The sequence below is a fragment of the Manis pentadactyla genome, chromosome 10 (genome assembly GCF_030020395.1).
Source record: "Manis pentadactyla isolate mManPen7 chromosome 10, mManPen7.hap1, whole genome shotgun sequence".
NCBI classification, from domain to species: Eukaryota; Metazoa; Chordata; class Mammalia; order Pholidota; family Manidae; genus Manis; species Manis pentadactyla.
The window spans coordinates 98,062,704-98,089,972 of NC_080028.1; the positions used below are offsets into that span (position 1 = coordinate 98,062,704).

A 27,269-nucleotide genomic window follows, 5' to 3' on the forward strand; every position below is an offset into this window, starting at 1 on the left:
TGTGCAAGGTGCTTGGTGTAGTGAACGCCACGGTTTCATGGAGCCCCTTCAATAGCTGCCTGGAGGCTTGAATGAGAGACCTGGAAAATCGATTACGTTCTCGGAACCTCAGCGTCCGCACTGCAAATCGGTTCCATCGGAGAACGTGGCGAAGACCGAGGGCGACGACGCGCAAGCGGCCCCGGCTCCGCACGCCCGCACCGCTCCATCGCCTCCGGGAGCGTAGCTCCGGGTACCGCTACGATTCCCCACCCGACCTCGGCCCACGAGCCAGAGGACGCGGGAAGCACCGGTTCCACACCCCTCGCTCGAGAAGCGGGTGGGCGACGTAACCGCGAGCTCCGCCCCGCCGTAAACCGCGGGCGCGCGCACGCACGCAGGCGCGGGGGCGCAGGCCCGGGGCGCGCAGGGCCGGGCCGGCAAAGAGGCGGGCGCGCGCGCAGCTCCGGGAGGCGGTGGCGGCGGAAGCAGCGAGGGCGGCGGGCGTCCGGCTCTGAGGAGGTGGTGGTGGGTGACGGCGGCGGCGGCGGCTCCGGACTGGGCTCTGCTAGCAGCGAGCGAGTGTTGGGGCGCCGAGCCGAGCGCCGATTCCCCGGCTCGCCCATCCTCCCGCCGCCCGGAAGCCTGGGCCGCAGAGTTTGTGCCCCGGCTCGGACCCCGGCGCCCAGCCCGGAGCCGTAACCTTGAGGCGGCGGCGGCGGCGGCGGCGGGGCCGGGCCGGGCCGGGGGGCGGCGGCGCTGGATCCTCGGTTGCCCGATCGTTGGCGGGAGATGTCGAACCCCGGGACGCGCAGGAACGGCTCCAGCATCAAGATCCGTCTGACAGGTACGGCCGGCGGGAGGCCCCCGGCGCCCCCGCGGCCCCGGGATTTCCTGCAGAGCGCCCTGCCAGAGGGCCCTCCCCCACGCCGGCCGTTGTCCCAGGACCTCGTCACCCCGCGGCCAGTGCCCCTCGCGGCTCCCTCCGGCCCCGCCCCCTCACCGCCCCGGCCCCGCCCCCTCGCCGCTCGCCCTCGCCGCTCGCCCCCGCCGCCCGGGGCTTCCAGGCTCTGCCCCCGTACTGCCCCTAGGGTCTGCCCCTGGCCCGCCCCTCGCTCCACTCCTGGCCCCGCCGTCTCCCTCCTCTCCCCCTTGCCCCTCACTTCTCTCCTGCTGGCCAACTCCCCGCCCCCCGCTTCTCCCTCCTGCCCCCTCGCTTCCCGGTCTCCTCAACCTGCCCCCTCGCTTTCCCCCCGGGCCCCGTCCCGGGCTTCTCACCACCCTCCAGGTCCCACCTTCTCCTGCTTCCTAGTCTCTCCCCGACCTGTCCCCTCGCTTCTCCCGCCAGCCCTCCCGGACTTCTCACCCCTTCCCCCATCCGCCCTCCTACCTTCCCCGCTCTACCCTCTCCCACTTGTCCCCCTCTTCTCTCTGCCGGCCCCGCCCCCTCCCAGTCCCCACAAGCCCCTCCCCTCCCCTAAGCCCCACCCTCCTTACTGCCTGGTCCCGCCCCCGCTTGGCTCCCAGCCCCGCCCCCTCCCGTCTCGCCTCCACCCTTTCCTTCAGCCTCGAATTCCTCAGTTCTTCTGTCTTGTGGCATCTCCTGATCCTGTTCTCCTCACTTCCCCTATGGTCCAGACCTCTGGAGTCTAGTCCGTTTCCTTTCTCAGGCCAGGCCACTGTGTACTCTTGACTGTGCTGCTTCAATTCTTAACCTGCCTTGCACTCCATCACACGCGCCCCCACCCACCATGCTTGAGTCCCCATCAAGCGCAGCCCTCTCCCAACACACTGAGGCTTTGGCTGCTGCGCTAACGCAGGATCCTTGCTTCACCGTCGTTTAGTCCTCAATGAAATGTCCGTGTCTCCTAGGTGGCTCTGTAGTGCCACCTTCAAGGGTGAGCGCGAATCTCTGCTCCGGGCTTGTGACGTGGTGGCGTTGCATGTATGTGTGTAGATATGAGCTGTCTGCTGCAGGGGCCCCTGGCTGGCCGTCCCAGAGGTTGGGGGCCGTCTACACCCTTTCCTGCCCCTTCTCCGCTCAGAGCTGCGTTCTGTTGCCTAGTCTTCCAGTTTGCATCCATACTTGAGGCCGCATTCTAGTGTTGCAGATATGGTTCTGCTGGTGGATTTTTCAGACTCAAATATTTCCAGCTCTTGAAAGGAAATAAAGTTTAGGCTAACCCCTGACAGGGATATTGGGTTTTTCTCTTCAGCAGCCCGTCTGGTGAGGACTCCAAAGTCAGAGTCTGGTCTGATCCTTTCAAAGAGCATTTTGGACACTTTATGGCAGATGGCATAGCCCCACATCATCGGTAAAATGCATGGAAACAATAATCGGTGATTGTTTTCAGACAGAAATTTCCTTTGAAAGTCCATAGTTGCGTGATCCATTTTTTTTGCTTCAAGAAAAGGGTTATGATTTCTTTTGTATAGAGATGTCGGATTAGGTTATGGTCAGATAATACGATCAGATGAGATAATGATTAGGACTCAAACCCAGACCCTGGTTTTGTAAAGTAACAGGCGTATCCCAGCGTTCTTTGCTCTGGAGAAACACAATCCTTTATTCCAGGGCCGGTAGGAAACATTCCTTACCAGGTAGATACAGTATATACATTGTAATTTTTATGGTTGCATGAAAGCCATTTTAACTTTGTAATGCTTTGTAAAACTTTAATTACTAACAACTTTAATTTGGTTCTCATTTATAGTGTAATCTATAATTGATGTCAGATTGGTTTCAGTTTTCTTAAAAGCAGAAGTAACCGATTTTTTGAATTTTTTTAATTCCAAAGTTTGTCTCAAATGTATATGTATTAATCATGCCTATCTGGCAGCTCTGGGCCTTTTCATTGTGAAAAGGGAGGGCTTGGTTTGTCCTCCCAAATTCTTTTTGTATTCAGGAATTTAGATGCCATTAGACGCAGGGATGCTTTAAAGAGTTGTGGGTGGCACTTGATATTGAAGGATCAGGTGCTGGGTGTCATTTCCAAAACACCTTTTCCCTTTCCCCCGTTGATTTTATTAGTGATCTGGGATGATCTGAGTGTGGTCCTCCCGGCCGAGGGATTGAGAGTTTAGCGGAGATTGGGGACACCCCAGATGCCAGCCAGCTGTTGAATGAGAATATAAGTGGAAACCTTGGAACTAGGTATTCTGTCGAAGAGAGCTTAGGTTTTGGCCTCATCTTTAAGGTTGTCAGGGGTTTTGAAATCTCTTCACTTCTGGCAAGTTGGATAGCCATCTTTCAAAAGTTCTTATACTTTTGTTACAGGTTTCGGAGTTTATTTCCATAGGTGATATTTGGAAAAAAAAATTTTTTTTTAAATGAGCGATATTCTAACTTGTCAGTAAGTATCACACAGAGCATAATTGAGTGCAGCGGATGAAGACATTGGAGTAATAAAAGAGCATTTAAAACTTGGGGGTCCACAATTGTATTTCAACTCCATTGTAACATTCTTTGATTCTCTTTCACAGAGAATGTATGAATTTGGTTATTTACTTATTACAAAGTATTGTTGGGTGCTTATGTCTTCTGTTAAGTCTCAATCCTGATATTCAGAAATTTGTGTTAAAACACAGCACATGTGTTTGGTTTATGCTGAATATTTTGTGCATTGATTACATTTATGATTTTTTTTTCCTTCCTCTGGAACCTAGTTTGTTTTTGAGAACTTTTGGGTAGTGTGTTGAACTATGGAAACCTGGCCTAAGCAGTAGATAAAAGAGTGTTTGAGTCTTTTATCTTTAAAATAATATAACTTTAGTGAATGTCTTTGTGATATTTTAACAGGAAAAATTTTTAAATGGTTTCAGTAGGTTTAGGCATAATATGTACAAAATAAAGTGATTTTTGTTAAATAGCATTATCTTGCAGACATTTTGGAGTTCGCTGACCAAAGATTTTAAATTCAAGCAGGACTCGCAAAAAATTTTGTTCTTACGTGGTACACAAATGAATCCCAGATATGTTGTTTAGGCCACTTTGGGTATAATAATGGACTTTTGAGCTCTAAGGGTTCTATAGTGCTCTTCAAGCAAATTGAATTTTATTCTAACATTAACCAGTTAGCTGAAATAGCAAATGCCTAAACTTTTTTTGTGCTTTTATACCTTGAAATACTCTCAGACCTTGTTGTTTTTCTACCTTTTCGAGTGTGACTAAGTATTGTGAAGAGAGAAAACTTCTATTTCTGAGAAGCAGACAGAGACCTTCCTTGATAGCATGTGGAAATGGAGGCTATTTTTAAAGTGGTAGCACATGTGGTGTAAGGCCGACTTGTGTTTTGGTGTCCAGATGATGCAGCTGGGAGAGAAATAGTTGTGGTATAGCTGTTGATAACTTTAATTGAGCAATAACAGTTAGGTGACCTAATTCATTCAAAATAGTTAAGTTGCCCTAAAGAAAGTTTCAGAAAGCTGGTAAGTTTTGCCCTTGCCAGTTTGTATTAGCAAAGACTTCATTTCTGTAAGGCAGGCAACACTTTAGTTTTAACCATGGTAACTGGGATAAGATGGAGTAGTCATCAGCTGCTGGGCATGCACTACAACCTGAGTTGTCAGCCTAAGTCTATGAAAGTACAGTCCACACACTTCTTTGAGGCTGACTTAGCTAAGGGTATGGGATGGATTAAATCAAATACTCCTGCAAAACCCACACTGTAATTATGCTTTAAAAGGAATCCCATTCTACCAAATGCAGGTTCTATTACTGATTTTGTGATTTGATCACATTTCTTAAGAACAACTATTTTTCTCTGAAATCCATTTTTTAAATCATCTTGATCCACCTGACTTGGGACATAAATATTTCATCTATTTTATTTCTGTGTTTTTCCAGTAGTTGTGAGGAAATCCACCTAGAATTTTTGACTGCAAGTCTAATTATTTGTCAGAGTTGAAAATGTCTATATTTGCAGCCCTGAATGTGGTGTCTGACTTTGGAGTTTTTCCTTCTTACAAATTCCATTTTCTCTGTTTGGTCACATTGTCAGGTTCTAGCATGGAACACTGGGTGAAAGGGGAGGTGCTGAGGACTGAGTCATTTGTGAAGAAGTTATTTCCTCATGAATAAAAAACAAAAAAAGAAAGCAAAGAAAGACTGACCCATAATATTTCAACATCAGCTCAGTGATCCCTTAATTAGAATTGGCTGTTTTGTAACATGTTTGTGCGCCCTGGTTAAAACTTAAAATAGCTAAATTGTGTATTTTATGGAGTGCTAAGAGAGAAAGGGAAGTTCAAAAAACCTTCTGAAGTGGATGAAATAACTTGGTGTCTTCTCAGTGCTCTGATTTTCTGGTTAAGAAGCCTTAACTTTTAGAGTTCTTACTTGAATCAAATTTTATTAATTTAAAAAATGTCAGAGACTAAATAGTTACAAGCAGAGAATAAAAAATTTGTTACTCTGTTTTATTTTTGTCACTGAATAATTTATTAAATTACTGGTTTGCTTTTTGTTTTGTAAGTGAGTTTCATTGAGAGAAAGCCTGGAACTTCAATTGGCTTGTCCTCAGCACTCACCCTGGCTGACCACAGTCCCTAAGGCCATGCCGGTTTAAGGAGCCCTAGGCTGTGGTGAGAAAACAAAAGCTCCTAGCCCTGTGGATCTGGTAGAGCTACTTTTTTAAATGTTAGAATTACTGTTGCATCTACTTATTTGACTGAATCCATTTACATCTTTAAGCAGAATGTTGTTTCCACATTTCTGGGTTAAAGGGAAAAAAACCCAACCTTTTGTTTTAAAAAACAGCTTAAATAATGTACAGTCAGTGTGTCTGGTGATGTGCCCCATTCTTATTCCAGCTGTGTTCACCTCCATTGCAGCTGAAAGGAATTCTAATTGGCTGAGGAATGTCGGCAGCATCATGTACTGAGCAGGAACCTATTATGCTGGCTGCTGGGTGATGGGTTTCAGATGTTTTAAGCTCCTGAGTCTAAATTGGAGGTTGCTTTCAGAGTCTGGGAGGGAAGGTTGGGAAGCTGCGGGTTGGAGATGCCATCCTGCTTTCTTTGTATGTTGGGCATCACTGAATTCTCGAAAGGCTGTGCAGCTTTCTTGTGGCTTAAACGCTGGTACTCGGAGCGTCCGAATTTTATTTCTAACTCACAAAAGTGCCACAGTGAAGAAAGGGGATGGTGGAATTCTAATCTTTTCATGGCTGTTTTTCTATCTATAATGTGAAATACCTGCCTTTTTATATCGTGCAAGGGTTAAATATTTTGATGAGTAGTTATGAATAATTTATAGAGTAACAGTGTAAATAGAGTTAAATTCTTGTTACTTCTTAGTCCCAAATAATGATGTAAATGCTAAAGCTAATCATGTACTTTGACACTGAAGAAAAATCTGTAGAGCCTATTAAAAACCACAGAATAATAATACTCAAGAACAAATTGTTAAATTCTCTGCATTCAGGAAGTTCCTTAGAGAAATAGTGTTAACAAGTGAAAGCATCATCTTTAATTACAAAACCTGGGAGGTATTCAGGTTTTGTCAGGAAGGATACTGGTACGTACACTGTCACAGTTGTTATTAACAAGAGAAAGACATCAGAAAGCAGAAAAGAAAATTATTTGCAGATGATATTATTTTATATCTTTAAAAATCCAAAAGATTCAACTGGAAAATGATTTACAAGCAATTAAAAACCTTTACTGAAGTAGTTGGATAGAAAATATCTCCATGGAAAAATAAAAGGGATGAAAATCCATATGCAAAGATAAAGGAAAAACAATTTGCAAGCTCGATGAAAATGAAATCTCACTTCCTTAATCTATAAAGGTCTTTCAAAATCAAGTAGAAAAAGGCCAAAAACCTATTTGGCAAATAATGTGCACAATTCACAGAAAAGAATGATTTCAAACACATGAAGACATTCAGCCCTACATGCTAAACAAAGTACCAATTAAAACTAAGGGCAAAACAGTTTTTCATCTAGCAGATTGGCAGAGAACAGTTTGAAAATCTGTCATGATGACAAAGTTGTGGAAAAGCAGAAACTCTTTTACACTGTTGGTTGAGAAATGCCCTCCTTTTACTATGCTGCGTCACTTTATAGTCTGGTACTGTCTGTTAATAAATATATATATATCCTTTGATCTAGTACTTTTGCCTCTAGGAATTCCTTATGGATATATTTATGTAAAGCCTTATATGGAAAATTCAGAGCATTGTTTGAAATTATAAAAGACTGAGAACACCCTAAATGCATCAATAGATAACTAGTTAAAAAAATTTATGGTACAGCCCCAGGGATGTGTAGCTGTTTAAAAGGAAAAGAGTGCTTTATATTCTGATAGGAGGCATTCTTCAAATTATATTATTGAGTGGGGGTAAAACATGATTCAGAAGAGTGAATACTCTTCTTCCTATTTGAGTAATCAAAAATAAAAGGGGAGCTTAATAGATGTATTTGTCTAAAACATCACAGCAAGGATACAGTTGATGTATTGATGTGATTTCCTCTGTGGGGGAGAACCCAGGCCTGAGGTTCCAGGTGACAGAGACTTCTTTTCATTGTATTCCTTTTGTACTGTTTAATCTTTCCTCAACTGCCTTTTCTCCCCCACCAGCATAGGTTGCTTTTCAACAATTAAAAATGTTAAAAACAAAAAAATCTATAGTCCTTGCTCTTCGTATTAGAGCAACTAGTACATTAATTGCCAAAAGTAATTGTTTTCAAATGTAGGAATTCTGAAAATTCAAAGTAATTGTGTCAAATACATTTTGAAGAGATAAAATAAAATAGCATCTAAGGGCCTAATGCCCATGGCTGTGTGTATTTTCACCAGGAAGATCTCTGGGTTCTAGAGTGAAATACTTTGCATACTTTTTAAGGTCTGAACAAACTTATTTTTTCCCAGAGAATATATTTATTCTGATACTGAGACCCCCCATGTCCCCTGCGAAAAAAATAGTTTGAGCATGACATTAGAGTACACTTGAGTGATTCTCTACAGATTCAGAAATCGGGTCCTCCTCAGCCCTTCTTTCTTTAGTGAGTCCTTTGAAAGACTGGGCTCTTGATTCTGCATAATAGTGGTGGTTTATATATGTGGAATGTCATTTGGGGTTATCTCTGACCTACATTTACTTCATCCATAAAGTGGGGGTAAACACTAACTTGCCTAAACCAGTAATAATAATTTGTATTTCTCCTGAGTATTTCTAATCAGCGTGTTTGTTTTGAACTTCTTTAAGGGCCTGTTCATTTTAGCAGTGCCTAAAAAAAGAAACATCTTGCTCTATAAAAGGAAAAAAGTTGTAACCACATGTAATTTATTGCCTTTTTGTTCTTTTAGATTTTTGAGATAAAAATCCTTAGGTTATAGATTTGAGAATTGCTTGATGTCTGTTCATACCTGTCAGTACTAGTAGTGCCTTATATCTGTACAGTGTTTCATAGTTTCCAAAGAGTTCTCATGTGCATTTTCTCCCTTGAGCCAAGATACCAAGTCCAGCTCCTCAAGGGTTTTATTTTTGTATGTGTTTTTTATTTCTAGGTTAAAAACAATAGCATGCAATTTGTTTTTTTAAAAAACACATTTTACAGGCGAGAAAATAGTTTCTCTTGTCTTAAATGGATAATCATTCCATGTGCAGATACAAAAATACTTAGAAGCACACTTAATCCACCTGTAATAAGCTTGTGTGCTATTCAGTAATCAATAGTCATATGTGGGAGAAGGCCTGCATGTACTCATGGGACATTGATCTGACTCTTATTAGGCTTTAGTGAGCATAATCCATACTCACAAAATTAGACAAGCCTTTTTCTTTGGTTAAAAATTGCTTGGTAAAGTAGCCTTTTCTTTTCTCTTTAATTACACAAGGTTGGAAACGTGACATTCTGCTTCCCCCCCAAACATGCCTCACAGACACCTGAAGCTTAACATGTCAAAAACAGTCTGCTTGAGTCCCCTCCCCAGAAAACTTTCTCTCCCACTTTTCCCCCACTCATTAAAGCAGCCCAGTTGCCCAAACAAATCAAGACTCATTGTCACTCTTCACATCTAAAGTATCCTCTGTTTATCTGAAATGTGTCTTCGTGTCCATTGCCCAATCCTGCTTCAAGCTGCGACTGTCTCTGGCTTGGGAAGCTGCCGCTTGCTCTTTTTTATTTTAATGTTTCTTGCAACCCAAACCATGCTGTTATAGTACATTATTCCTCTATTTCAGAGATGTTAAAAGATTAATGATGGAAGTCCTCAGCTGGGTTGCCTCTAAAGCCGAGGTGGAGAAGGATTTGCCGCTGTGGGGTCTCTGCTGGTTTGTGACTTCCTTTGCCCTTTGCCTCTGGGTTCACTGTCTCTAGCTGCAGCCCCAGCAGCCCTGGCGAGGATGGCCAGTTGTGTTTATCATGGTAACATGGAGCTTCTCATGGTCTGATGATGTGGGGATGGCCAGTGACAAGTTTAATTGTGCACAGCCGTGGAGAGAGAGCAGGAGACCAAACTGAAGATTCCCACTTGAAAGAGTTGAGAAAGGAAATACGTAGTCTTTATGGTTCCCAGCACAGCTGCATTCTATTGTACAGGGATGGCACATGTGTCGCCTCTGGATAGCTCATGATTTTATCACCCCCTTCCCCAGTCATTCCCCAAGATGCCCTGACCCTAGTCTGCCCTAGCTTCATAAGTGACATTGTCAACCAGTTGGCTGCTCAGGCCAAAAACCTGGGTGTCCTCCTTGATTCCCTTCTCATCCTCTCGAACTTGTCCACTCTACCTTGTAGTGTACTGAGTCCTGAATCTTTCCGTGGCTCTCGCATCTCCTCCCCCCTTGCCACCCTGGTCGTAGGCATTCTCACCTCTTACTGGGGTGCCTGCAGTAGTCTCCTGAAGGGTCTCCCTGCTTCTGTGTATTGAAGTATATGCATACAGGAAAGGACAGTGTGGTTTGTTGACATTTATAAACCGAACATACCCGTGTAACTGTATCTTAGCTCAGTGATTCTCAACAGGGGGCAGTTTTGTCCCCACCCTTAAGGGACATTTGGCAATGTTGGGAGACATTTTTCTTGGTAACAGCGTTGTGAGTCCTACTGGTATCTAGTGGATAGAGGCCAGGGATGCTGATAACATCCTGCAATGTACAGAACAGACCCCTATGACAAAGAATTACATGGTCCAAAATGTTAATAGTGCTGGAGAAACTCTGATCTAGATCAGGAGGTAGAATATTACTAGTACTCAGAATACCCCACAAGCTCCCTCCCAGTATCCACCCCCTCCGACCCCAAAGATAATCACTGTCCTGACTTACAACAGCCTGTTTTTGAATTTCATGTCAATGGAATCACACAGTCTGCATTCTTTTGTTACTGCTCTGTCCGACGTGTTTATGAGATTCATCTGTGTGTGTCGTATATCATCTTTTTGTGGCATAGTATTCCATTGTGTGAATATACCATAATTTATCTCTTTACCAGTTGATGGGCAATTGGGTAGTTTCTAGTTTTGGCAGTTATGTCCAATGCTGCTGTGAACATTCATGTGTGTCTTTTGATGCATATACGTATGCATTTCTGTTGGGTATATGCTTAGGAATGGAATTGCTGGGTCATAGAGCAGGCATATATTCAGCTTCAACAAAACTGCTGAATGCTTTTCTAAAGTGATTGTACCAGTCTGCCTTTCCACCAGTAATGCACGTGAGTTCCACTTGCTATCTGTCAGCCTTGGTGTTTGTGTCTTTCATTTTAACCCTTTTGGTGCATATGGAGTGGTATCACTTCGTGGTTCCGCCTCTGCTTTTGCTTTTCTCTAGCCCATACCTTAAATGGCAGCCTTAGATGTCTTTTATTTTTAACTTTTCTTTTTTTAGGTAGGGTAGAACTTTGATGTAAGCATTGTAATAGCTAAGGTTTTCTCCTCTCCCAAGAAACAATTTTCACACCTAGGTAATATTGTCCTGTTGAGAATGAATCATCTACCCTGGTGTGTATCAGAATCACCCCAAGGGGTGGGGGGCTTGTTAAAACTCAGATTGATGAGGCCTTCCTTAGCCACTAGCAAATCTGTTCATATTTTAAAAATCTAGGTCTGTATTTGGATGTAATATAAGAAAGGTAAAAGAATGTTAGTTAAAACCTTAACTTGTTTCTGTGAATAGTTTGTAATTTATTATTTATATAACATTTTGTCTACATACCAGGTTTCCTTTCCTGAGACATCCCTTGGATGTTCAGACTTGTTTTCTTTCTAAATAACTAGTACTGTACAAAGATAATATGGACAGAGAATCATATATGGACTAATATAGGCCAAAATTCAATAATTTTGGTACAAATAGAAATAGGTGCATACTTTTCAGGCAATCAGCATGTGAGTTTTATCTATTTGTTTATCATTATAAACACATTTGTTCTTCCTAGAACCCCAAATAAAGTGGCTTGTATTGTATGGGCCAAAGATTATGAGTATTATCTTAGAATTCGTTTAAATATGATTTAGTTATGCTTTTATTTTTGTCTTTATTGATTAAATTGAGGTATAATTGACATATAACATGTTAAATTCACGTGTATAGCATGATTTGATATTTGTATACATTATGCGACTATTGCCACTGTCACCTGATATAGTTACAAAAACTTTTTTTTTTTTACTTTTGCCTGCTAAAAGGCCCAGCTTATTCTTTTTACTTATTTTTTATTTTTTTCTATTTTGTTATCATTAATCTACAATTACATGAAGAACGTTATGTTTACTAGGCTCCCCCCTTCACCAAGTCCCCCCCGCACATCCCATTACAGTCACTGTCAGCGTAGTAAGATGCTGTAGAATCACTACTTGTCTTCACTGTGTTGCACAGCCTAAAAAAAAAAAAAACAAAAAAAAACACAACTTTTTTTTTCTTGTGATGAGAACTTAACAGATCTGTACTCTCAGCAACTTTTAAATATGCAATACATTTTTAACTTTTAATTATAGGTTCACAGGAAGTTTCACAGAAATGTACAGGGAGGTCTGTGTGCCTTTCCCTCAGCCTCCCCCATTTTTAACATCCTGCATAAGTGTGGTACAATATCAAAATAAGGAAACTGATAGTCAACATTGGCACAATGCACAGGGCTTATTCAGATTTCACACGTGTATGTGTGCGTACAGGTGTGTGTAGAGATGTGTAACCACCACCACATACAGGTGTGTACTGCTGCCACCAGGCTCTTTAGTGCTGTCCCTTTATGGCCACATCCACCCATCCCCCCTAGTCCCTGGGACCCCTGGCAGTCACTGATGTGTGTGCACCATCTCAGATTCTCTCCAAAGCACAAACTAGATCGTGTTGTTCCCTTAGGTCCTCCAGTGGCTTCCGGCTCAGAGCCCGGGCAAGCTTACCCTGGCATCCTGCCTTGTGCCTCTCGACCCTCTCTGTGTGTGTCTCTCCCTCTTGTTCTCTAGGCCACAGCCACCCAGTCCTAAAACATGACAGGTTTGTCCCTGCTTTGGGGATTTTGCATGAATTATTCCTTTTTTTTAAAAATGGAATTCTTTAATGCTCTTCCCTCGATTTTTCCCTGGCTGTCACTCAGGTCTCAGTGTAGGTGTCCCCACATTAGGAAGGCCTTCCTTGGCCATCCTGTCAAATAGCCCCCTCAATTACTTCCCAGCAGCCTGTTGTGCTGTCTTCACCACACTCATCATTTTGTTTGTAGCTATGCAATTTTATTTTCTGTCTCGGCTCATAGTATGTAAGTTCCATGAAGCCAGGGGTCTTGCTGTCTTATTTACTTCTGTATTCCCACTGAATGTTGTCTGGCACACAGTGGTGTTCATGGACACTTGCTGCTTGAAAAGAGTTATGATCTCCTTGTTGACTGGGTCCCATGGCCACATCGCATCTGGGCGTCAGAGGATGCCTTCCTAGAGGCCCTGTTGGGTTTGTTAGTAGGCCGCTTCTCTTGGGCCACTTTGTGTGTGAGGGAGCCTGGGGACTGGGCACTCTCAGGCTGTTTCAGCCAGTATTGGAGTTTGTTTGACCATGTGACACCCCCAAAATCTAGTCTGCTTCTGGGCAATTCCAGGGACTTGAACCAAAGCCTGAAATATTCTTAAGTCTAGAATTTGGACCATCTTCGTAGGCTTTGGTTTCCTGGCCTTCTCCTTAGCCTCTCGCTTTGGGGCCATTGGGAATAACTGAGTGGTGTGGAGGGACATTATTAATTTGCCTCATGGCCACGGGATGCTCTGTGGCTGCGTCTTGAATGATGTTTCCCATTTTCAGGCTGAGAATACCTAACGAGTGTTTGGGAGATGCCTGGGGGCCAGGGTTCTTTTGCCCACCCTACTTTCTAGTCCAAGCGGCATCTGTCTTGGTATCTAGTAATGGTGTTAGTTTGGCCTAACATACAGAACAGGGGCATGGCGGGAACAAGAAAATGGATGCTAGGAAGGCAAGGAACAAATAACTGGACAATATCAGTTAAACAAAATTACAGTGCTAGCTTTGTGTATTCTGAGTGTAAGGACAGGAAAGCTGCCGTTCATTGTTGATTTGCATTATAGAGTTTCTGGATTGTTGTGTTGTTTTATGACTATTTCAATACTAAGATTTAAACAAAATTCAGGTACAGATTACAGGAATACATTCTTCCACCATTTCTCTAGAGATAACGGTGATTTTAAGAAAGCAAAATACATGTTAGTTGTAAATTGAATTCAGGATGTATGGGAAAAAAATTCATTTTTATGCAAAGAGCATATGCAAGAATATAATTTTTTGTAAGATAGATAATCCCCAACCCCTTATAATAAAGACTTTGAATTAATACCTGTTTCTGATATTTGAAGCCATGTATTTATTCTCCTGTAGGCCTAAAAGAAGCGCTTCTAAGATGCTTGGCTGAGCCTGTGCTCCAGGGAATGGTTGACTCTCAGATCCAGCTCTTCCCTCTGTAGAGTCAGCAAGGCGGGGTGGTTAAGAGCTGGGCTGGAGCCAGCCTGTGCCTTTAGACAAGTGATCTCATCTCTCAGTTTCCTATGCAGTAAAAATGGGGAAAATAAATGGAGTCACTTTAGAATGTTGTGGGTATTAAATGAAATAACCCACATACAGTGTCTGGTACATAGTAAGAGCTCAGGACATGTTAGCTGATACTAACACTGTCACATTTCAGTGAATCTGAGATGCCATTGATTGAAAATCACACCATAGTTTTATGTACCGCTAAAAAAGAAACACCAGTAGTTACATTAAACATGGTCATTAGCTGACTTCAGAGATATTAAAATAATGAAAAACGGTGTCTTAGAGTACTGTGTCACACAGTACTGTGGCTGCCTCTGACTTGAAAGGCCTGGAAATTGTATGTGTGCCCACCAGTAAGTGCCACTTGTCTTAGGTTTAAACATAACACAGTGTGACCTAAAGTTTCTTTTCATTTTTGTTTTTTTCCTTAATTTACATTGGATTAGGTCTCTTGTATTGGAGTATTGGCAATTTAATAATCACTAATTCATTATGTAGGTTTAATAATGGATTACACAAGGCCCTGTAATAGGTGTGGCAACTTTGGTTATTTGCCCTTCTTCAGCAATTTAGAGAGATTTGAGATAAATTTTGGAGATGATTAATATTGGTTGCATAAACCTATTGGGAAGCTAAAGGCAGGTTAAATGATAATGCCCATAATCTCTTAGAAGAGCACAAGCTGTTGGCAGACAGCCTGCTTGGGAAAATGCCTTTGATACACTGTCAGTCCCTCCCTGCCTCTGACCTGCAGATAAGGGAGGAGACGCCATGAGTTATCAAAGATCTGAAAGGACCAGCCAGGGGACTCAAGGCGTAACAGCGCAAAAGTAATGCCGAAAAGGCAGTCCTCATATTTATTGAGCAAATGAACCCAAACGTCCAAAGAATTTTGAGTAGGGGGTTCAACACATGATCAACACACAATCATTATCTGACCTTGAGTCCAGCCGCTCCTCAAGGACACGGAAACCATGTGAGGGCGGTCACGAGTTGTAGGAGCTGTTTTGTCTTTACTCATTTTGTCATTGATCATGCATCAGGAGTTGTAGGAGAAACAATCAGGTCATATGCGTTTGTACATTTGATTTCTTTATTACTTGATTTCTTGTATTAATCCCATTAATCCCACATTTCCCCCTTTTCTTTTAAGTAGTATAATAAAGAATATAGTAAGCAGATAGTTTCTAATAGAAGGCTTTTAACATAGTTTACTTCTCCGGATTCTGCAGTATGAAATAAAAGTCTGCTTCTTAAATAAAGACAGAAAATAGATTTAGTGCAAATAGAAGGTAATTGCTGGTGATCAGGTCTTTACGCCTATAGATGGAGTTTTGACCTGAGCTGGGCAAGGGCAGAAGGGAATGCCTTTCATAAATGGGGGAATGAGATTCTAAGCCTTGCCTCAGTTGGCCCCCTTCTCCTGGCCTGTTGGCCCCCTGTGACTGTGCCTGTCTTAGGTTGTTCCTCCCATGAGGAATCTTACCCATCTCTGGCTATCCAGCCATCCTTCAGGGCCATACAGGGAGATAACATGCAGCAAAAAGAGGCATTTGAAGTAGGCTGATGCTTTTCCTCATACTCTTACGTCCAGCCATAATCATAAAAATCACAAAATACAATGATTCACTGCACGGACTTTCACGGGTGGTAATGTAAACAGAGAACAATCACTTCTTAGACATTACTTCTTGAAAAGTAGCATAAGCATATATTGGCTTCAATAAGCTAGTGATCAAATTACGTACTCGTATTACCAGAACAGGAAAATAAATACATAATAGAAGTAAACCCATAAGTATTGGCCATATCCAATGAAACCAAGAGAACCAATTTGATAATCCAGGCATTTGTGAAAACTTATCAATAACATGATGAATATTATCTAATTGATTTTGGATAGTTTGAGAGAAATCAGACAAATTAAAACAACACATTCCTAGAAACTGTTCACATCCCATATGTTCTTTTAACAATGGATAATCTATAGTAGCGCGATTTTGAAGCACCGCAACTCGCACTTCTCCTAGGTCTTGATTGAGTTCAGTTAATACGGAAGCAGTCAAATTCGTTGTCTTACTGTACACACAGGCTTAGATATTTCATTTTGCATTCCACCAACAAGTCCAGGAACCAGAAGGATGAATGCAGCTGCAACTGCAACTGCAACAGAGGTGGGATCTAGAAGCTTCAAGTTGTCACAATCAGACGGCAGAGCCCTGAGAAATCTTTCAAGACTATTTCCAGGATAATCTATTAGAGCAGGAAGGATGCACCCCAAGCCATATATACTTTGATAATGTGAAGAGAAGGCTTAGAGTGTGGACTTGTACCACCTGCCCTGCCCCTAAGGTGGGCTGGGTTGTTGTCTGTTTGCTAGGGCTGTTTACAGTGATACAGAAATACCCTTCTTTATTTGCAGAACACTCAAACATTCCAGGCCAAGTTGCTTCTGGCCTTTTGAGCTTTAACTGATGTCACTGAAGAATGACTCTAGAGCTTAATGTTTAACACCGAGTTTTGGTAGGGGGTTTCCTTGCGTGTAGTTAGTTACATTGCTCTGACTGCAGGTATCCTGCCTTGCTTTTTCCGGAGGCCCTCACCCTATTCTGTCTAAGCTCAAGGTCCTGTCTCATTCCCCCCTCTAAAGATAGAGACCCTAGCTGCTGCTAGGGAAAGCGGGTGATGACCGCTCTGGCTGCTTAGTCCTGAGAAGGGACGCAGTAAAGGGTGCAGTTAGGTCTCTGTCAGTGGTCAGTGAGAGGGCCTCGGAAGATTGGCGCTTCTATTCTGGGTTCCAATTCTATTACTATTTGCACTTTTATGGCTTCTGGGCAAGACAGAACAAATCGTGTTATTAGGTTAAGCAGCAACATCTGGAGTTGGATTTTCCTTTCTGGAGCAGCTAGACAAGATTAAGAATGCGTGGCTGAATATGAGGACTAGAAACAGTAAAATTTTAATTGAAATGATGGGAGGAAATGAAAACATCTAGAGAATCATAGCTAGATATTTTGGGGAAACTAGAATTCTGGATCTAGTCTACATCCCAATGACTAGTACTAGGATTTAGTATAGATAAGGCTACATTATTGAAGCCATACTTTTCTCTAAAATCACCCTCATTTTTATTAGAAGTGACTAGATTAAGAAAATGATTAACACTTGGCCTGACTATTTGCATAAGTGAAGCAAGAAGAGCAATTGATTACATAGGATCTTTTAAATGTGCTTTGCTGGAACTTTTTATAAGGAATTGCAGATTGGACTTTTAAAGGCCTCTCGAGGCCAGAAAGCCAAGCCAGATTTGCCATCAGGTTTTGCCTGCAGTACCTGTATATTTGGGTGAATTCCTCTCTTCTTGAGGTCTCCGAGACATTTTGAGGTTCCTGCACCTGCCAGGAAGTGACCTTCTGTGGGGAAGTTGGGGTTCCTATGGCCGGGATTCTCACTGAACTTAAACCACCTGATGATGTAACTGGCCTGTTGCTGGGGTGCCGCTTCCACACCTTTAGGCAGTAAGCTATTATTGCACTATATAGAGAGTTCACCCCAGTGCTCTGGGTGGAGATAGAGACATTAGTGCTTGACCTACCATCGGAACAAGCCAGGTAATAAACCCTTTCACCCCAAAGAATGTTTTGCTGTCAATTTCTTTGGTCACACTGAATCCATAGCGAACTTGCCTGGGGCTGAAACCCATTGGCAAGACACCTTCCTTACTCACCTGGTAAAGCTGCTGGGAACCCTGTAAGCAAGGTACCAAGCCAGTTCTTCCAAGGGGCTTTGTTGGCTATATAAAGTCAACCTTAGTTCCTTAAAGCTGTTCATATCTGAGTTTATGCATGTGTCTCTCAGGTATGAGATTCTAGTCAAAGCCTTGGTAACATAACCAGTGTTTTTAATTGGTCTTGTTATAAGGAAAGCAGATTCTTACTGAGCTTATGCAAATAAACATACTGCCATAAAATATAAAAATACTGAAAGCTTTTAAATTCTGGAGGGGTCAGGTAGGGAAAAAGATAAATGTTTCAATTCTGCTTATAAAGGTATTGTCATTTACTAAACTGTTGTCAGTCAGCTTAAGAGAAAAAGCTTAAAACACTTTATCAGCAGCATTTGAAACAAAAAGCCACAAAGTCATTTCCCTTAGTTTACTTAATCTTATGAAACCAGTACTTGTTCTGCTGAAATCTAGTTCTTTACTAGTTTAGGAGTAATAAAACAGTGACTATAAATGACAAAAGACTAACAAATGACAATGGTTAAAGATCTGATGAGAGCTTACAATAAGACAGTTGACATAAGAAAATTTGGATATTTCTGTAACGTAAAACATTCAGTAACAAAGTTGAGCATCATTCCCTTTGACAGTGCTTTCCAGGTAAATATATATCAGATAAATAAGCCAAATTAGCCAAATATTTTCCCTGATGAGGAGAAAAAATTCCTCTGACATGTTCCAGGGGCCCTCTGGAAAATATCAGAGTTAACTAGAGGTAAAAGCTCCTTTTTTAATTTGATTTTGGAAAGTTTTCAGAAGAAAGTTTCTTTGGCATTTGTTTCAATAAGATTATAGGTTGCCATGAAGCAATACTTATCTATTTAACTAGAAACAACAAAATACTTCAAAGGCAGATACAGAAGTTTACACAGTTGTTAGCAAAGTTTAACTTTTAGTTCTTTAATATTAAGATCTCATTTTCTCATTTTACTCAGACAATTCATTGAGACTTTAAGCATGAGAAACTATTTTGATAAAACAATTAGAAAACCTTTTGCAATCTTTCAACATTAAGAGCAGACTAACAGTTTAAGAAAACTGTCTTTTTATCAGAAAACAAAATTCTAATTTGCTGTGTACTTGATATTGAGACTCATTTGCTTTAATTTTACAGAGCATGACCATATTAATTCTTCCACAAAGTTTCTACGTTTCTTTTTTTTTTTTACATTTAGAGTTCTTCCTCTTTAAATAAACAGCTGTACTTTAGAACAGTTTCTTTTACCTTCAACAGAATGAATTTCCATTCCTTATACTTTCTCTTATTAAAACACACTTCTTTTTTAGCAAGTAGAGATGTTTTCTTCTTTAAGTAGCTTTAATTAGACCTTAAAACCATTAGGAACTTTAATTTTCAGTGAACACAGAAGTGGGCTATTGTAAACCATTGCACTAGCATTCTTTAGATTAACAAATTTATGAACACCCTTTATAATTCCTGGAACCATGTGCTTTACAGCATAATCTCTAAGCACAAAATATGTCTGTTTAACTTAGGAAAACTTTAAGGTTTTAGGTCACTACAAAGATTCTCAGGCTGTTTATAGGTATACACACTGTAACACACTGTAATACATTAACACACTGTTACTAAGATGTTTACTTGCTACACTTATTTAGTTTACTTATTCCTAACAAATGTGCTCACAAAACTTTTACCAAACAATAGACCGAGTCAAGCCTCTCTTTAAGCATTTTTTCTTGAAAGATTTAACAGATAACATCAGCTTTAATGACTTTAGGTAAACTTAGGCAGCTGATAAGGACATGTCTATTTTAGTTCAACTTAAATTAGCATTAATGCTTAATATCTTTTATTAGAATTTTCTGGAAGTTTTAGAATGCCCAATTTTCACAAGCGCTTGTCTTCAAATCAATTTTTATTAATACCATCTAGAGGTAGAAAAATATTTTTCATTTACACACTTAGACATAAACATACAGATTGAGACGTAATGACTACAGTTAGCAACACTTTTCATAAAAGAACATACACACAGATAGATAAACTGATACAAACATTTGAGTTACTAATATTCAGTTGCCTTCTTTCTTTTTAGCTTGCTTGATTAAAGGTATCTCAATTTTCAAGAATACACTCTAAGGGTGAGAAGTTTACATAATTGGGTTAAGGTTTAGATGGCTCCAGATGAACAGGGCCGATGAAGGCTCTGAACTGATAGGGACTTGTGTGTCCAGGTGGCTGGAAATGAAATGCAAGTACAATTCTAGCACCAGTCATTTAAAATCAGGCTGTACTGCAGAAGATAAATTTCTTCCATTTCAGGGAGTCTAATTTTAAAATCTCCCAATTTTTGAAGATAATAATGAACCGAATAAGAATAGATTTTCACCAAAAAAAAATTTAGATAACTAATACCATATTGTAGTAGTCTATGGGACTTTTGACTGTTTTCCTTCTTTGTGGCAAAATATATTTAGCTGAATAACCTTATTATATTGTATATTTCTCTCAGGGGCCAAGCCTTTCTAATCAGACTTAAGACTGGTAGCTGATGCTGATCGTCTTTTAAATGGCTAACAGGTGCTCAGACACATTTTATGAGATAAAGAGTACAGCATTTAGTCAGGAATAAGAGCAATCTCTTCCCTTGCAGTGGTGGGCATCAGGTTCCATGAAACTGATGAAGTTAGGAGAGAGTTAGGAATGTCCCCTGCCTCACTCAGAGGCCAGGGCGGCCTGAAGAAGCAGGCCGGAAGTCAGAGACAGAGAAAGAGAGACACTCCTCACGGATACCCAGTCAGGTGTTCGGGGACTGATTCTGGACACGTGGGCCTTTGAGAAGCCGCTGAAGTGCAGCCTCAGCCTAGACTCTCGCAATTGCCCACGGCTTTCCTCAGGCCCTCGCATCCAAGGAGATGCCTCTGAAAGGGAACCCTGGCCTCCACTCAGGTGACTTTCCCAGCTCCCAAGGGAGACGGGGGATCCACTGAGGGAGACGCAGGGGAACCTATCACTCGAGACTTTGAGATCGGCAGCCGGGCTAGTCCCATTTAAGTGGCTGATGAGTGCCTGATGTTGTGTGCCATAGACGGCTTCCTTCTATAAGGACAGTGAAAGAAAAGGCAGGCTTGGATGCTGATAGTCACCTCTGAAGTTATCTTGGACAAGTCCCCAAAGATGATGCCAGGGTTCTTGTTTGCGGAGCTGATAAATGAACTTAGCAAACAGTCAAGGTAGAAGAGCTAAGGGGAGGCTTTTATTTAGAGATACAGTGAAAGAACAGACAGCTCCTGGCTCACACCAGGAGGGGACAAGAGAGCCCTGTGCACATAATTTTGACAAATTGTAGGGCTGTTTAACATTCCTTGAGGAAGTACTTCCTATTGGAATCCTTCTGAAGGAGCTTGTAAATTCAAGGAGGGTACAGTAAAAGCAAACTTTTCCCTATCTGCCACAGCTAAAGGAATTGTAAAAAAGAAAACAATCTTTAAGATCAATAATAACCATGTCCCAGTCTTTTGGAATCATAGCTGGAGAAGGGAGGCCTTCTTGTAAAGGACCCATAGGTTCAAGGACTGCATTAATTTGTCTTAAGTAATGTAAGAGTCTCCATTTTCTGGACTTCTTTTTTATAACGAATACAGAGGAATTCCACGGGCTTGTGGAAAATTCTAATCTATTTAGCTGAAGCTGTTCTTGAACTAATGTATGTAAGGCTGCCAGTTTTTCTTTATTGAGGGGCCATCGATCCACCCAAACAGGTACAGGGATAATGTTTCTCTGTGAGCCTTTTTGAAATCTCTTAATACATTACTCCAGTCAGCTTGTCTGAGGGTTCCTTGTGGCAGCAATCAGTAACAATGTTTTTTAATATATTTGTGAAGTCGAGCAAAGTCTTTTTTAGAAGTTTTCACTCCTGAGGTTTTCAGGAGGGTACGGAACAATTTTAAGTAATCCTCTGATTAATCTGCTTTAGTTTCATGTTGGCCCTACGTTGTCCCTGACATCTCGATCCTGTCCCTACGTAGGCTTTCCCGGGAGTCTTACTGGTTCGACGGTCTTCAGAGCTTCCCCGCTATGAGTTTCAAGGGTCCCTGTTAGGGCGCCACTTTTTGGTCCCTCCCTGCCTCTGACCTGCAAATAAGGGAGGAGATGCGATGAGTTATCGAAGATCTGAAAGGACCAGCCAGGGGACTTAAGGCATAACAGCGCAAGAGTAATGCCAAAAAGGCACTCCTTATATTTATTGAGCAAATGAACTCAAACATCCAAAGAATTTTGAGTAGGGGGTTCAACACATGATCAACACACAGTCATTATCTGACCTTGAGTCCAGCCCTAGGGCGTGATGCTCCTCAAGGACACAGAAACCTTGTGAGGGCGGTCACGAGTTGTAGGAGCTGTTTGTCTTTACTCATTTTGTTATTGATCATGCATCAGGAGTTGTAGGAGAAACAATCAGGTCATATGCATTTGTACATTTGATTTCTATGTTACTTGATTCTTGTATTAATCCCATTAATCCCACAATACACCCAGACACTTTCAGTTTAGAAAGCCTAATACCGATATTTGAATGCAATTCGTGTTAGTTGATTTTCCACTGAAATTTAAATGTGGACAGTACATTGTAGAGCTTGAGAGATAGTCACAGGCTAGTTAAGTACCAACTTGGGACTTGGGGATGTAAAAAGCTGCTCTGTGATATGCTTAGCCTAAACTTAGAAGTAAAATCCATAGGGTGGCCTTGACAGTGCTGTTTCTCTTGGAGCCTGGTATTTAGAGTGTGGTGAATGGAGAAGTATGAGCCTGTTTTTATTAGGTCTTTTTTTTGATGTTAAAGTCAAAATGAATTGTGAAAGTCCTTTTGGCGACTTGGCCTGACTGGTTACCTCCTGCACTCATCATGGCGTCCGGCATCGGCCGCACGTCAGTGGGAGTCTGCTTTTGTTTAAGACAAACAACTGTGTGAGGGGGCATGTGTGCTCTTGGGTTGCCTTGACAAAAGCCCCAGTGGCTGTCCCCTGGCATATCTGACATGTAAAGTATTTAAAAATTATTTGAGGCTGTTGATTATGATTTTTGTAAAGGATTCTGTGTTTGTGCATTCCACAATTTAACACTGAAACAGCAGTGTTTGCTTCTTGGAAACCCAGATGATTGGTTTGTTGCATTTTGTGTAGGTCTCAGCCTCCATCTTTATTTTAGAAAATGGTACTTGAATTGAAATAACAGGACAGTTCTTTCCAAAAGGAGACAGTTTATCAACTTAAGTAGTTTTCCTCATCACCTGCATAGTGATGTTTGTATTTAGAATAGACAGAAGCCAGTCCAAGCTCTCTCAGCAAGGCTTTGCAAAAGGATATGATTATGTCAGAGGTACTCCAGGGGTTCAGTTTCAGGCAAGATGAGTCAAGGATTTGGCGTTTCTTGTATTACAATAGATTGGACTTTTTTCAGAAAAAAACAAAACTCATTAATTTGATGTGTGTACATCACAGCCTAAAAATGATCTCAGTTTTTAAATAGATAATGCATGCATATGATAGAAAAGGGTAGCCATTAAAGCTTCCTGTCCCTTGTCACCTAGCTTGCCTTTCAAGAAGTGACATTATCACCACAGTGTTGCTAGTGTCTCTGCATTCTTCCAGAGGTTTTTTGTTCCGTCCCTCCCCCACTTTCTCTTTAACACAGACAATAGCATACTATGTGCCTTGTTGTGCACCCTGCTTTTTCACGTAATACGGGTCACGGATTGTTCCATTTTCATACATCCAGAGCTGCCTTTGTGGCAGAAACATCACTGCTCAGTGACTGTCCATGTGCCCTTCGCCGTTTCCCAATGGCCTTGCAGTTAGGTGGGACCACGTGACTAGTTCTGGCACGTGACTAGTTCTGGCTCGTGAACTGTGAGAAGCAGTATGTCCCACTCCTCACTCAGGGCAGGAGCAGTAAGATTCTCCAGCTCTGCTTTGGAGCACAGCCTGTACCAGCCTGGGTCTCTGAATGATTATGTGGAGCACACGGCCCCTTCCTGCACAGTACAGCCCCCAAACCTAACCTGTGTCAGATATGTAGTTGATAATAAAGGAATAAACCCTTTGTTATGTCAGTTCATTTCTACAGCTTATCAATTCTCCGTGACTGATGGAGCCTGTTTCTACTTAACAGTGAGAAATGTGTAACCCTTTGAATGAACCCAGTTCAGATTATCTGATGAAACAAACTAAAGAATATTCATTTTTTTTCTTTTTTTAAGTTGAAGTATTGTTTGGTATACAGTATTATATTAGTTTCAGGTGTACAACATAATGATCCAATAATTATATATAGTATGAAATGCTCACCACACCATGATGTGTATAGTTACTATCTGTAACCAAAGTATTACAGCATTATTGGCTATATTCCCTGTGTTTGTGATTTCTTTTTTATAATTGGAAGTTTGTACCTCTTCATCCCCTTCTTCCATTTCACCTGTCCTCCCATCCTGCTCTGCAGTGGCAACTACCAGTTTCCTGTATTTATGAGCCTATTTCTGTTTTGTTTGAAAGAATAATTATTTTAAATAAATAAATACTGGAGAAATGCATTTTACCCCAGTGTGTTACTGCACAAGTGTAGCATACCTGTTTTTATGAAATATGTATCTATTGAAAAACATAAAGGAGAAATAAACATTTTATTATTGTAATGAGGCTTGATTTTTTAACATTATAGTTCATAATTTTTGCATTCAAACTTGATATTAATTTTCTAGGCAGATGACTTCTATAGGAGGAAAACACCAATGCCATATATACTAGCCTCACTCATTCTTGAGCATGATGCTTAAGGATGAGAGGAGTGTAGCAAAATATAGTAGCCTCTACCAGGAACTTAAGAGTACATAGAGAAGTGAGCCATTCTCTGCAAACAGTTAAGCACAATTAAACAAAAAAGTACCAGACTGAAAAGAGAGCTGCCTGTGGGAGGGGTCCGAACTGAGGGGTCCCAATGGTAGCAGTGAGGTCTCGCAGAGATTGAACAAGGAGGTGAGATGATGAATTCTGATTTTAGAGGCCTGCGTGTAGAAGGGGCTCTCTTGTGCCCAGAGGGCAGCATAGGGTCCAGGGAGTGGAGTAGTGTAGTGGCTCAGAGCAGCCACGCTGGAGGCCTGGGTTCCAATCCTGCCTTTGCCACTTCCTAGTGGTAGAAAGTTCTGGAAGGGGTATGCAGCCCAAGTGCGTAGAGAGTTAGTTGTGTTGCATCTTGCTGTTACTTGGAAAGGAACTTGTTAACAGTGAGAACTGTCTAATGAGGGAATAAATTAGGCTCCCTCCCAAAGTAGTAAGTGTTGTTTGTTTATGCAAATGTTGATTGGTAGTCTCTCCAAGGTGCTTAACAAGGAATCTTTATTGGGGCCAAATTTAGACTAAATGGTGTGTAAAGTTTCTTTTAACAAAGTTTTATTGAATAACTACTATGTGCTCCTGGATAGAGACCAGGAAGGAAACATTCACTGTTCACCCTCTCTGTGCACTGTTACAAAGTTAACATCAGATTCCCTATTTGGCTCTTGAAAACCATTCCAGTAGAGGAGATGAGAAGTGTCTTGTGTGTGAAGCAAGTTAAGTATCTTCAGTCCTAAGTGATGTTGGACATCCTGATAAATTGCGGTGGGCATTCAGGGGCTGTTGAGTTAGCCCTTCCTCCCATGTGCTCTGGTGTCTTGCTGGTTTATTGCCACATGCTTTGTCATAACCTTAGAAGTTCTAACTGGAGCCCAGCTGTGTTCTCCAGTCTTGACAATAAGTTGGTGTTTGTGTAGTGGTTTTTTTGTTTTTTTACTTGACACTGAACTGTTTGCATTTACAGTCAGGTACTATTTAAAATCCTTCTGTGGGCAGAGTAGGTCGAATGGAGAGTGCACAGAAGGGAATTGCTTGGGGTGGGGAGGCAGATCCCATGGAAGGCGCTGTCCCGTTTCCCTTCCCTTTGCCCTGCCCCAGAACACTTATGCTGGGCTGCACAACCTTCACACCCGATGTTTGGAGTCTCTCCGAAAATGTTCTAGAGTGAGAGTCTGCCAAGTGCTAGCTTTAATGCTTCAGGGCTGGGACGGAATCCTTTGGTGCGCCCCTTTGTCCCTTGGTCTTTTTTGGGGGAACTAGGTCAGGTATTCATATTCCATACTGTGGAAATCTAGGGTGACCTCTATGACTAGTGTATGGGTTTTGGGGTCCACCTGGTCTGTTTTCAGTTCCAGCTTTGCTGCTCAGGAGCTGGGTGACTTTCGACAAGAATAATAAAGATAGTTGTCAATTATTAAAGCTTTTACCACTTGCCAGGCAGACATGCTAAGCCTTTTTCAGGAGTCACCATATTTCCTCCTCTCCATAAACTTAGGAGGCACCACTACTCATGGCCCCACTTGGGAGGCAGCAGAGTGCCGGGGAGTCAGCGGGCCCAGTTCCACAACATACCGGTGGCAAATCACACGCGTTGTGATGCCTCAGGCAATACCTACCTCATGAGGTCCTTGCGAGGAACGAATGAAGTGGGTGGGCAGCCAGGTGTTGCCCAGCAGAGGGACGCTAGCTGGCCTTGGCTTTGCTGAGTATTTAAGTAGACTGAAGCTAAGTGTTTTGTGAAGTAATTGTTTTCTTACTTTATAAATTGGTGTAAACATTGTTTCCAAATCTAGTTCTTTGATCTCTTTTCTCCAAATTAAAGTCTTCCCTTAGGTGCTCTCTTGTACATCAACCTTCTGGGAAAGCCCTCATTGCAGGAGCTGCGTATGGAGGGGAAAATGGCACTGGTACTAATGTGACATGGGTTTGTAATATAAACAGGAAAGGGAATATTCCCCCAAATTTTCCACCGGCCTTACCAACTTATTATTTTGTATTGCTACTTCTTAGTTGGCCTATACTCCTATTGCTTATTTACTAAAAATAAGTATAAACTCTGCCTTGTTATTATTCATTGTATATATATTACTGAAATGTTACTCTGGAACTGTGGTTCCACTAAAAAATGAAGTAAAACTTTGGTGACTTCCAAACGTTTGAAAACTCTTGGTTTAAGCTAACTCTGTGCTGTTTTTCTATTTGGTTTGGGCCTTGGGCCTCCGGCCTCATCTCCACCCTCTCCCTGTGAAAGAACTTTACATTCTATTTAGTGTCATGAAGCTGGCTGTCACTTTGAGACAGAGTATTTCGTGGTTCCACTTAATCAGCCTTGAACTCGTGAACCAAATTTAGGCAAGAATTTGTTAGTATAAATAATTGTTGAGTCTTGGAGACATTTTGAATAGTACCCAAAAACAACACCAGGGGTTGTCCAAAAGACACAAATGAAACGATGTGACATTATGATTATGTTAAGAAAAAATGTCTGGTTGATGTCAGGGTAATAGAGTTAGACTTTTCAGTGGTGCAGGGACAATGACATTGACATTTCCCCAAATGCTAAACCCTAGGCCCTTCTAGTCATCTTCACTGCCTCCTGACAGCATCAGGCACCTCCCCCGGGGGCTGTGTGAAGGAGACGCTGCTCAGTGCTTCTGCTGGAGGGAC

The 27,269-nt window shown here is 41.8% G+C and overlaps 1 protein-coding gene across 3 annotated transcripts in view; it reads left to right on the forward strand.

Moving 5' to 3' along the window:
* The first annotated feature begins 651 nt into the window (after positions 1–651).
* The window catches only part of SMURF1 (SMAD specific E3 ubiquitin protein ligase 1), a 103,218-nt gene continuing 76,600 nt past the window's right edge, over positions 652–27,269 (forward strand). For all 3 annotated transcript variants that reach the window (XM_036896973.2, XM_036896974.2, XM_036896975.2), the window contains exon 1: positions 652–826. In XM_036896973.2, the coding sequence (XP_036752868.1) occupies positions 772–826 (55 nt within the window). In that variant the 5' untranslated portion in view covers positions 652–771. The remainder of the gene's footprint in view (positions 827–27,269) is intronic.